General features: G+C 45.3%; 1 protein-coding gene across 5 annotated transcripts in view; it reads left to right on the top strand.

Moving 5' to 3' along the window:
* The first annotated feature begins 2,082 nt into the window (after positions 1-2,082).
* Positions 2,083-12,979, top strand: part of PYGL (glycogen phosphorylase L) — a 69,640-nt gene continuing 58,743 nt past the window's right edge. For 4 of the 5 annotated variants that reach the window (XM_042943195.1, XM_042943196.1, XM_042943197.1 and 1 more), the window contains exons 1-3: positions 2,194-2,524; positions 7,386-7,487; positions 10,174-10,252. In XM_042943195.1, the coding sequence (XP_042799129.1) occupies positions 2,282-2,524; positions 7,386-7,487; positions 10,174-10,252 (424 nt within the window). In that variant the 5' untranslated portion in view covers positions 2,194-2,281. Of the gene's footprint in view, positions 2,525-7,385; positions 7,488-10,173; positions 10,253-12,979 lie in introns of all 5 variants that reach the window. The other variant, XM_042943198.1, reaches the window with a different exon arrangement.

Below are 12,979 nucleotides of genomic sequence, written 5' to 3'. Positions count from 1 at the left end.
TCAAGTGGTCTTGAGCAAGCTGCTTACTTTCCCTAAGCCTCGGTTTCCTCATCTGTAAAATGGGAAGAAAGCTACAACTTGCCCACAGAGCAGGTGAAAGGATTAAATGAGGGAATGCACATTAAGCACCTCGCCAGAGCCCTCAGGAAACGCCGGCTGCAGTTTTGATGAATCCGAAAGTGGAATGTCAACACAATCATCTCCACTTAGAAACATACTGACTGTTAATCTATGTCTATCTAAAATCTTTCTGTGGTGGCCCCCAGAATGGGCCTCAGAGACCTCCCACTGTAGAAAACATAACTGAGCAAGGGCCCCAGACCTCCTGGACAGCCTCGCTGTGCTTGTACAGGGGCCATGCCTCCGGGCATGCTCCCACCGATGACTCAGAGAGCACAGGGCCACCTCTGACAGTTGACTTTGGCCCCAGAACAGCCCTGTGGCCTTGCTGGTTCTTCCTAGGACTTCAGGGCAGCCTGGGATGTCCTTTCTCATTCTTCCCTCCCTCTCTCCTTCAGTGGTACAGAGTGGGGGGAGGTGGTCAAACTAGCCTCACAGTCTGATACTCTCCCAGGCTAACTTGGCTCCTTCTACGTTTTCTCTCCCACAGGCATTTGCCCTGATAAAATCTTTGCACGTTTAATCATGTCTTAGCATCTGCTTCTCTGAAGACGTGGATTAACTCACTTTCCCAACGTTTGTTTCTGACAATGGGCAACTTATACTTGTCCTGTGAGGTCCGGACAGTTTGTTCAGGTATTCACAAGTGCCATTTCATCATAGCACCCGCGGGGGACCGGTAGTTGAGCAGCAGGAATAGCACAAGTCATTGCTGGCAATTCTGGCAATGGACTGTTTCTGATAGAGTCTGATAGATTAACACCACCCTTTGTTGAAGAAGCAAAAGCCTCTGATGACATCCTAAAACAGCACGTGTTTGCCTTTTCCAAGGCTTACACACACACACACACACACACACACACACACACACACACACAAATAGCACCCAAGCTGGAGGCAAACAGTGTGCAAAGATCAGCCTGTACTACAGATTAACACAGACTGCTTTGTGGGCAACTTGTTAACACGGCAACTGGCTCAGTGAGTTATCCCTTCACTTTCCACACATAGACCCTTTTCTTTTCTCCCTACTGCACCCCACCTTCCTTTAAAAGGTAATTCAGGGGTGCCTGGGTGGCTCAGTCGATTAAGCTTCCAACTTCAGCTCAGGTCACGATCTCCAGGTTCCTGAGTTTCAGCCCTGCCTCAGGCTCTGTGCTGACAGCTCAGAGCCTGGAGCCTGCTTTGGATTCTGTGTCTCTCTCTCTCTCTCTCTCTCTCTCTCTAAAATAAAAAATTAAATAAAAAATTAAAAACTAAAAGGTAATTCAAACAAGAGGCCTAACGTAAAAGCTCCTGCCGCCTCATCAGCCCAAAGGTCCAACGCAGGACTTTCTGATTCTTACTAAGTTGTCTCTACAGATGAGCAGTAGGGGGCTTTTGCCAGGGCAAACGTGGGTCTGAGGAGTCAAGAAATTCGAATCCTTGAGTCCTTTTAGCTGAAAGCAAAAGAGGCACCCTGGGATTTCCTTCTGAAGTCTGGGATCCAAGGTGGGGCAATGCCACGGACTGACAAGTGGGACGGGACTGAAGTAAAGGCGTGCTGATCCCTTCAGATGCTTATTGGTGGCACCCCTTCCAGGTGAGAAATGACGACACAGCAGGTAAACTTCTGTAAAACAAAAGTTTGCCGACAACGTGCTTTCAGACGTCCTCCTAAAGCCGAGCATCTCCAGTGGGTTGACAGGACACCTGCCTTCCTCCCGGATTCCCGCATTCGGAAACGAGCCGCCGAGTGGCTACGTGACCAGCCGGAGGTCCCGCCCTGGACCGCCCAGAGGGCTCAGCCCAGCCCCGGCCCCACCCCGCCGCGGCCCCGGGCCCGGTCCCGGCCCCGCCCCCGGCCCCCCGCCCCGGCCCCGGCCCCACCCCGCCCCAGCCCGGTAGGGCTGGTGCGCACACTCCGGCCGGCAGGGGTCCCGCGCGCGCCCCGCCCCCGACGCCCCCGACGCGGAGGCCGCGGAGTCCAGGGCGGGCCAGGTCCTCCCTCCGCCCCGCGGCCGGCGGGCCGGACCCGGGGCGGCGCCGCGCCCAGGGGCGGACCCCAAACTTTCTTCAGACTCAAAAGCGGCGGCGCGCGGCGCGGAGCCCGCTCCGCCGGTCCTGCCTCCGGCGCCAGGCCGCTAGTCCCGCTAGCTGCTCAGCCCCCGCCGCCGCCGCCATGGCCAAGCCCCTGACGGACCAGGAGAAGCGGCGGCAGATCAGCATCCGCGGCATCGTGGGCGTGGAGAACGTGGCCGAGCTGAAGAAAGGCTTCAACCGGCACCTGCACTTCACGCTGGTCAAGGACCGCAACGTGGCCACCCCCCGCGACTACTTCTTCGCGCTGGCGCACACGGTGCGCGACCACCTGGTGGGGCGCTGGATCCGCACGCAGCAGTACTACTACGAGAAGTGCCCCAAGGTACCGGCCCGGCGGGAGGAGCCCCCGGAGTGACCCTCTTCACCCCGTTCTTGCCCCCGTCCCCCGCGGGGAAGTGCCCCCAGAAGCCCGGGCTTGACGTGTTCGGGAGGCAGGGGACGGCACTGCGCCACTCCACCAGAGCCCCACCCGGGTGCGGCGGCGCCGCGCACCAGCCCCACCCGAGCCGCCGCGCCCGTGGGCTCCGGCGACCGCCCAGTGGGCGACCGCCCAGGTTACCCTCGCTGCCCGCTTATTTCACTAACTTTTTTGGAACGTCTCTGCTCATCTGCGTTTAATAGGAGGTCTCGGGCGCCTCCTGCCTGCACGCCAGGCACAGTTCTGGGCCAGGCGGCCCCGAACAAAATGAACAAAAGCGCTGCCTTGGCTAAGTTTAATGTTTAGAGAGGGGAGACAAATTGGCCGTGAAAGGGGAATGTGAACTGGGAGAGTGGGGGGGCGTGGAGAGGAGGCAGAAAAGAGGAGATGAAGGAAGGTGCCTCGCTGCCCCTAGAGGCTTTGGAGGGGCTAGATTGGGGGATGCGTGGATGACCCGGGCTTCTCATCCCGTCTGAGGTGGGGAGGGAGGGGCAAGGGTGCCGCCCCCGCAGTCAGAGCTCTGCCCGCTGGCTCCCAGCAGTTCCTACCAGTGAGTGGGGTGTGGAGCTCCTGCACTTCCTTGTTTTCCTGCGGGCTGGAGGCAGAGGGCCAGGACGTGCTCTGGCCTCTGAGACCTACCGAGGAGCTGCTGGTGTTCACAGACTACCCCTGTCCACTGCGCGGGGGCTGGAATGCAGGGGTCCTTAGGGAGGTTTCGGGCGCACAGAGGGACAACCCAGGCCAACCTGGCCAACCTAGGAAGGTGGAGTGCCAAGGTTGGAAGGAACCTGGCAGGGAGAGGTGTTGTGTTGTACATAACGAGGTGGGTGTGAGTAAGTATTGGAGAGGAAACTGGAAAGACTGGCTGGAGGCATCTTGGAAAGGGTGAAAGTGGAATATACCCAGGAGGCAGTGGGAAATGCATATAAACATTTATTAGGACTATTTTCAATATGTAAAAGCATGAAAAGAAAGAATACTCCAAAGAACCAATGAGCAAAAGAAATTCTCATAGTAAGAAACTGCAGCTGTAACAAAGCTTTCAAATGCTTCTGTGCCCCAGAAGCCTAGGCCTCTACCCAAAGGTGGCAACTGCTAAAATATAATCTTAGAAAGCACTTTGTGTATTCTATTTATTGTATCTTTTTATTTGCATAGAAGGGACTGCAGCTTGGGACTTCCCATTAAAAATACTTTTATAAGTTTTTAAGCTGGAGAGTGAGGCAATGAGCCATATTTTAGAACCTTACCCCCACCCCCCACACACCCCTCCATAGCCTTTAGCACCATAGAATACACTGACCTTGTATGTTTCTCCTTCAGTGGCCTTATCTGGTACTTTATTGTTCTTCTGTCCTCTGGCTAGTTTCTTCACTGGCCCTGAGTGCAGGTATACACTGGGTATTCTGAGAATGATACACTGGGGATACAACAGCAAACAAGATTCATTCCACACGTGTTAATAAACTGTCTCCTCAGGGGTTCCCGGGTGGCTCGGTTGAGCATCTGACTCTTGATTTTGGCTCAGGTCATGATCCCAGAGTTGTGGGATCAAGCTCCTTGTCAGGCTCCGTGCTGAGTGTGGAACCTGCTTAAGATTCATCCTCTCTCCCTGTTCCTCTCTCCCTCCCTCCCTTCCTTTGCCCTTCTACCCAATCATGCTCACGCTCTCTCTCTAAAATAAAATGAACAAAAATAATAAAGTATCTCCTTTGTGACAGTTCCCCTAAACAGGAGATCCCTGGCCTCATTAGAGCAGAGAATGGAGCCAGTAAATGTGTCCAAGCTTCCCTCCCGTCTCCCCTGCTCTCTGGGAACCATGCAGATGAATCCCAAATCTGGACCTCTAGCCTGAGTTCCTTTTCAGACTCCATTCCTACTTTCTGAGTGCTCAGTGAACATACATACTTAAATCTCTTCCTATTTCCTCAAACTCAAATCATCACCCCCCCCACCCCCACCCAATCCTGACCTATCTTCTGTTTCTAATTTAATGGCATTGCCCTCCTGGCAGTCACCCAGACACAACGCTGTAGACTCACCTTTGATCTTCTCCTAGATTCTTCATTCAACAAGTTGCCAAATTCTGCTGATTCCCGTGGGTCCTCTTGAAATTACCCACTCCCCTGCATTCTCCCTTTTCTGAGCTTGAGGCCCAGGCTCCTGGTGTATGAAGTAGACTTCTGAGCGGTTACCTTGCTTTCCACTGAGTGGTAAAGCTGGCAGTGTGTGGCTGAATGTGGCTAGACACTGTGTTTTGTTTGGCCAGCGAGACAACTGTAAGCAGTTAAATTTTCAGTGCCTTCGAGCAGGACACACACACCCCAGTTCTTGGCCCAGGAGTCCTCATTGTTTCATGTGACTTCCATTACACATTTATTTTCCCTGCCTGGCTCCTGGAGGCATCTAGGTATGCAATCCCATCTCCCTCTGGGCACTGTAGCCCAATTAAGCTTCCTAAAGGAACACATGTTGCCCTCTGTTCAGATATCATGGCCCCCACTGCCTGTCACAGTCATGCATTTAAGGTCCTTCTCAGTCCAGATGAATCTGTCCCTCCTATCCTATCTCCCATTATTCTCCTGGACCTACCTTGCTTTCCCACCAAACCAATCTTCTGTCCCTGTCCCTGCCCTGTACTCCCCACTTCTGGGCCTCTGCCCACAGTGCACCTGTCATGTGCGATTGCCCTTCCCTCCACGTGTCTCCACGCTCAACTCTTACCTGTCCTGCAAGTCAGTTGTGTTGCCACCTGTTCATATGTCTTCCCAGAAGTACCCGGGTCCTCTGATTGATGCTAGAAATAAAAATAATATTATTTTTAAAATATTAGTTCTTGTGTCTTTTTATAAGCCTTTTGAAAATGTCCACTTTATGTAATATATACATAAAATGTCAGTAACAGTAGTGCATGTACCCAGTTTTTAAGGTGTGTTGGAGATGTTCAAATATTTTACTACCAGGAGTATGTTTTAAGTGTTCAGAGACCACTGACTCAGGTTGGAGAGAGTTCAATTTTTCAAGGTCTCATATATCCCCAAATAGGAGATGAGGTTTCCTCCCTGCCGAAAGTTATTTATGAGAAAACAGGAAATCACTTTAAATTCATGTGCTTGTAAAGTCTGTCATATAATGAGGTGCTTTTTCAATTACTTTAAGCAACAACATTTTTTTAGGAAGACCTTGAAATGTCTTGAAATGTCTTAAGTCCATGCTAATTCATTAAAAGGGAAGCAAAGAAAGTGAACACATGTAGTCATCTGCAGGTGTGACCTCACAATTGCAAACAAGCTTTTTATACATCACTAAAATGTGAAAAGCAATAATACATTGTGGTTTTATTGAAATAATGAATGTACAGGGAAGAATGGGGAAAACTGCACTGACATTATGCAAATGATACGTGTGGCTTGAGGCATTCTTTCCTGTGCTATACTAGCCTCATGGACATCCGTGGGCGTGAGTGACACCATGCACCTCTTTGGTGTGTGTCTGCCTCAGGAAAGATACCTTTTCCCAACTCACACAGAGGCATCTAATAAGCTAATAACAGCTTTATAGATATTCAGACCACTGGGATAAAAATAATGATGATATACTCTGGAAGATCGCATTATACTACCCACGAAGATATGGATATTGACTATCCGTGGGAACACTTAAAAGCCAATTGTTTCATTAAATGAAAGTGGCAAAAAGTGAAATTTCTAAGTTGAAATTTTCATATAGTATTTTATTCTAAATATATGTGTGTAACTAATGAGTTAAATATTATAATAAAAATCTGTTATGTTGAAGTATATTCTTTTTATGTTTTCAGGTTGACCAAATACTTTCTTTCTGCTTCTTCCTATCTGGAAATGAAAGAATTCCTAAAATTTGCAGTGCTTTATAGTGATGCATTTATAGATGTTTGTTGTTTTGCGTTTGGCCAAAAAGAAAAGGGGAACTGATATGGAAAGTAAGGCATCGTAAAAGGGGATGATGAAGTTATTCACTGATCTTCCTCTCTTTTTTTAATTAGTAAATTGCGCTTGTACTTTGAAAGGTTTCAGGCAACTCTGACCTTTGCACCTTTCACATTCAGCTCAAATAGTATTTACCTGGCTTTCTGTCAAAGGCCAACAGTTTCTAAGTCGCTAGAGAAATTCCCCACCTCATCAAGAACAAACCCCAATAAACCTGAGGTAATCTTTTGTTATTGCCAGATCATAGCCTTTCAAGAATAATTGTATCCTAAAATAATTAATCGCAGTGTTATTTGCAGTGGTCAAAGTGGCTATAGTCTAGCCTTTGGGTGTATCTTGAAGGAGTTTACGTTTCTTGGATGAGTCGAGATGATCACAGTCAACCCCACCTGACTCTCATCCTATAAGTATTTTACAAATGATTGATGAGCTGTGGCAGTCTGACTTCTGTCCAAAACATAGCTTAATTTATGAGGTTTATGAACAGGAAGGAAACACACACACACACACACACACACACACACACAAAACACTGAATCTGATTAGTTGGATGAGTTTGCTTTTTTTCTCCCTAGGCATAGAAACTACTTTGCCAAAAATAGGGTATAAAATGGTTTTTCTCAAAGCCAGTTGTCAGTTATGCTTTTATTTAGCGCTTCATACCTCTATAAGAGTCTCATTTGAATTTGTATTAAAGTAGTCTTGTCTGTTTGTTTCTTATTGGTGACCTTTTGTGCTTTTATGTTGACAAGTAAGGTTGGCCTTCTAGCATTAACATGACCTCTCTTTGTTTTCAGAGAGTTTATTACCTCTCTTTGGAATTTTATATGGGCCGAACATTACAGAACACCATGATCAACCTTGGCCTGCAAAATGCCTGTGATGAGGCCATTTACCAGGTACATTGTCTCCATATATCTTTGCTTCTCTCCCCTTAAATTTCAAGTTCAGTTCAGGAAACTTGGGAGCATAGCACCAAAAAAAAAAAAAAAAAGTGAAAAGTTGTTTCTTTATCTGTGGCTATTACAATTAGAAATATAAACTAGTGGAGATCTCTGGTTTAAGAGAAACAAAGAGAACTGGTTTTGCCTCATGAGAATTTTCTTTTGCAATCAGTTGACACATTACAAATTACATGTTAAGAATCAGCATCTGAACAAGCCTTTTAAAAGTACCTGAGCCCCTGCTATCAGAATCACAGGTTTTACTTTGGGCTCCTATCTACTTTTTTTTTTTTAAAGAATTTATTTTTGAGTAATCTCTACACCACTGTGGGGCTCAAACACACAACCCCGAGATCAAGCGTCACACACACGCTCCACCAACTGAGCCCTTCGTGTCTACTTTTAAAAATGATCAAAGTTTGCCTATTATTCATACATCAAGGCAACATGTATAAATAATAGGTTTTTAAAATTGCATTGACATACTTGCTTTATTGCTTAATGAGATGTAAAATACACTTCCTCCTTAAATGAAGAGCTTGAGGTCTGAAACGCAATATGCTAATTTGTTTTCATGAATGTATTTAACTGTTTCTCCCCAGAGCCTCAGGGATCTCCACGCTAAAAAACAAACAGTTTTTAATCCTTTTCATGTGATTGAAAGGAGAAATGTGTATTTGCAAAGACACGTTCTAAATGAGAGATTGTTCAAACCACTCCTTTTCCTTAGCATGGGATTGTCTCATGTGGCCAGCTGCTGTCACTAAGGACTGTTTTCCTTCACGTGCGAGAGGTATTTTCTATGAAAGAATCATTGCAGCTCCCCTGTTTTCCCTTTCTTTGCGTCCCCTGATAGCAGGCGAAAATAATATACCTCCCCGCCCTCGCATAAGCAGGTGGGTAAAGTAACCCCTGTCAAGCTACTCAAGGTTTACAGCCTACTTTAGATTTACATTTTGAGAATTGAAAACATCCTGAATGTTGACGTTAGCACCGAGAAAGGTTTTTTCCAAAGTGGCCTCTCCTTTATTTCACTGTTATTTGTTCACAGCTACTCAAGTCACATATTTGTGTGGTATTACCTGAGTTGCTTAACCATTGTGTTGTTGGCTTGCACAAGGACCCCAGTAAACTCTAGTCACCAGGGAGCAAATTTGAAAACCTCTTCAACAGTAAACAGACAAAGCCATTCTTGAATTCTGAGAAGATTTAGTTATTGACACTGGTGTGAGAAAGCCACTTTTGGGATAAAGGTGGGGATCCAAGTAGGTGGCTCCATGAAAACCTGGGCATCAACTTCATGCTTTTAATTTTTATGGATGTTTGTAAATATGTTTAATTATGTTTCCATTTTAAATAATTCTGGATTTTGTGGATTGCATCACTTTTAGCTAAGAATACAGTCCTTTTCACAACAAACCAGTATTAGCCAAGCATGGGCTAGGTTACTATCTAGTCAACATAGAAGAGGTCATTTAATTTATCTGTCAGTTTCCTCGTTGCAAGATAAACGGTCCAGAGTCATCTCCAGGGCTGCACAATTCTGACACGAGTCCATGCTGATGACAGTGGCCTCTGGCTGTGCACACCAAATGCTCTGGGTCAGGGAGCTGGTTGGGAACCAGTTCCATCTATCACCAGCGTCACAGAGGCTCATTGGCCTCCCATAGTCCCTTATGCACCACAGAAAGAAGTAGAGGATTTTGGCCCTTACCAGTTGGCCCACAGGGCTGTTTCCCTGACTGCTATCTGACCCCAGGTCTCCTGAGCAGTGACTCAGTAACTGGTTTTGGGTTAACAACCATTGACCCTACTGAGTAAATATATTCTGGTCACGAAAAGATGAACTTTAGTTCATCCCAGAAGGTCTGACCTCATACTTTTTGATAGTTTTCAAAGTCCTTCAGCCTAGTTAGTATCAGAGTGGCACTGGACCATTCCTGAGGTTTTACCTCTTAGCACACACAAAAAAATAATTTTAAAAATGAGGGGTAGCTAATATTTATTGAGAAATATCTGTTCAAGGTAATTCTAAATGCTTTGTATACTCCCATTTAATTCATGGCAGCCCTAAATGAGGCAGATACTATTATCCTCATTTTTTATTTTTTAAAATGTTTATTTATTTATTGCGTGAGAGAGAGAGGATGCATCCGCATGAGGGGCGAGGGGCAGAGAGAGAGGGAGAGAGAGAATCCCAAGCAGGCCCCACACTCAGTGCAGAGCCCAACGTGGAGCTCGATCTCACGCACCACAAGATGGTGACCTGAGCCAAAATCAAGAGTCAGACGCTTAACTGGCTGAGCCACCCGGGGGCCCTGTCCTCGTTTTTGAAATAAGAGAAGTATAAGGAGAGTTACTTTGCCCAGAGTCAGGTAGCTAAGAAGTAACAGAGCCAGAAATGGACATTTGGATCCTCCCCTCCTCCCCGAGCTGTTGCTGTGCCATCTTGTGTGGTATGCATCTGCGGTCGCCACCATCTGCAGCGGGCATCTGATGCCAGAATACTCTGTGAGGGTGCCCACAGAATGGAGTACACAGATGACCCAGGTGCCTGACCCAGAGCTTTAGGAAATGACTATGCTTTCTGAAATGGCCTGCATTTGTATCTGCATCCAGTGTGTTTTCCTTTCATCACTAGCTTGGATTGGATATGGAGGAGCTAGAAGAAATTGAAGAAGATGCCGGGCTTGGCAATGGTGGTCTTGGGAGGCTTGCTGGTAAGTGACGTGGTGAGTGTGTTCTGTTGTCTGGACAGTCAGTGGCTTCTCAGATGCTGCGTACCTTAGACCATGCTTACAGGAACCAGAAAGGCTCTGTAGGAGGAGTGCAAGGTGTGAGCTGGTTATAGATGGATTTGTTTTTGAGTTTGCACTATGGTTTGATCAGTTCTACACAAATAGTAGAGAAGGGAACTTGAACAAAAGAGACATTGCTTAAACCCCTTGGAGACATTGCTTAAAACCCCAAAGTTAACCAGCTCCTTCCTGTGCGCTGAAGGGTTTCCAAAGCGGACCCTTTACTTCACAGTTATTTGTCCATAGCTGCTCGAATCCCATACTTGGGAGGTATGACCTCAGTTGTTTAACCATCGTGGTGTTGTCTTATGCACCTGACAGTTCGCTTTTTGACTGACTAGTAGGCAGTGATACACTTGTTATATTTTTGGTATGATTTAGTTCATTAATATCTTTTTTTGTTGTTTGGACGCAATTTGAGTGCTTTATCTAGGAAATGCTTTTTCAACGAATGTAAAAGAAAACATTTAAAAAAATACTAACTCCATTAAATTAAAGATATGCTTCCCTATGACCAAGCAATTCAACTTCCTGATATTTACTCTAAAGATATGCTCAAACAGGTACACAAGGAGGCATGTGAAAAAATTATTACGGTATTGTTTATTAAGGCAAAATATTAGAAATAACCTAATGTCCATTGATATAAGAGTAAGTATTAGAACATGTACATTGCAGTAAAAAAAAAAAAACACACACACAGTAAAAATATTACAGTAAAAAATAAAAACAGTAAAATTGATCTGTATATACTTCTCTGGGTAGACCTCTCAGGGGGAAGGAAAAAAACCCCAAGTGACATTAAAAGTAACACAGTATGATACTATTTATGTTTTTTAAAAATTAAATATTTTCTGGGGCACCTGGGTGGCTTAGTTGGTTAAGCTCCTGACTCTTGATTTCAGCTCAGGTCATCTGATCTTAATGGTTCTTGAGTTCAAGCCCCTTATCTGGCTCTGTGTTGACAGTACAGAGACTGCTTGGGATTCTCTCTCTCTCTCTCTCTTTCTCAAAAATAAATAAACACTAAAAAAATAAATATTTTCTGTAAGTATATGTATAAATTCATAGGGAAAAAAGTCTGGAGTTTGAAATATTCCCTCTGATCTTTCCTAGAGAAGAGTGCAAAATAGAGGGTACTGATGCCATCTGTAATGTTTCAATGTTTTTTTACAATGAGGTTGTATTGTGAAATTTATTTTTTTATTTTTTTAATGTTTATTTATATTTGCAAGAGAAAGAGAGTCGAGGAGGGGCAGAGAGAGAGGGAGAGAGAGAATCCCAAACAGGCTCTACGCTGTCAGCGCAGAGCCTGACGCAGGGCTTGATCTCATGAACCATGTGATCATGACCTGAGCCAAAAACGAGAGTCGGATGCTTAACTGACTGAGCCACCCAGTCACTGCTTATTTTTTTATTTTAATTCTAGTATAATTAACATACAATGTACATGTGAAATTTAAATTGAGTAATAGAAATGTACCATCATACATGTATGTATCAGATTGTGCTCTATGAAAAATAATCCATTTCTTCTTTTTCGAAATGATTTTACTCTTAATTTTACACACACTTTCAAATTATGGGAAATCCATTTGTGTGTATTTTGCAGCATTTAATCCTTACTACATTAGTTGCAGTGTTCGTTAATACTGCTATTAGTATTAGAGATACTTACTACCTTATAAAGTCAACCATTGGACAATTTAGTAGGCTTTCCATGGGGCTATAGGAAGACCAGCAGAACCAGTGGCATATTCATCTAAGAATGACAACCAGCCTGCCTTTCATGTAAAGCCCCAGGCCTATTTGTTGGCTGAGTTAACCCCACTCTGTGCCTGACATTAATGACCTAGCTCCTGATAAGGATGTAAGGTCAAAGAATGAAGTGGTGAATGAGGCTTGAGTAATTCTCATTAGATAGCCTCATTTTTACCTGACTGAAAAGGTTGGGACCCCATTCTGGTCAAGCTCTAAGAATAATTTGAGAGTGACCCAGGAAAAGACAAGTGGCCACAGCTCTGAGAGAGCAGAAACTGGGGGAGAGTCAGGCTACATGAACATAGGGACTAGAAGACCACTGTGATGTTACAGTAACTTGAAGGCGTTGGCTGTTGGCTTTTGTGGATTCTCCATTTTAGGGCCCCACCATGACCCTAACTCAGTCCATTTCTGTTTGATCTACAAATGTTCTTTTCAAAAGGTTTTAGAGCCTATTGTACATTTCCTCATTCTCTGTATATTTCTCAGTTCAAATTCCTGAGAGGGACAATCAGATTAGTGTAACCCCCCAGGTTGCTCCTGGCCACAACATAGATCCCTACTCAGTCTTTTGATTGGCTGCTTTGGATCGGAGGTTCTGTCATTAATGTTCTTAGCCACAAGTAACAGAAAATCTAGCAAAAATTTGTTCAACCAACAAGGACATGTGTTGTCAGTAAACAAGGACTCCAGGAGTTGGGCCGTCCCAAGATTAGTTCAACAGCATGATTCTGTCAGATCTTTGTGGTTCTTTTGGCTTTCCTCTCATGGAAAAAAAAATAAAAAAAAAAAATGGCAGGGGCAAAGAAATCTTTCACTGCATCTTGCAGATTTCCTAGCACCTCTCCTTAGATTGTAGGTCATTGTGTGCCCATGATTGGCTTAGAA

This window comes from Panthera leo, chromosome B3, assembly GCF_018350215.1.
Source record: "Panthera leo isolate Ple1 chromosome B3, P.leo_Ple1_pat1.1, whole genome shotgun sequence".
NCBI lineage: Eukaryota > Metazoa > Chordata > Mammalia > Carnivora > Felidae > Panthera > Panthera leo.
The sequence above is the reverse complement of the archived record's forward strand: the minus strand, read 5'-3'. Positions and strand labels throughout refer to the sequence as shown.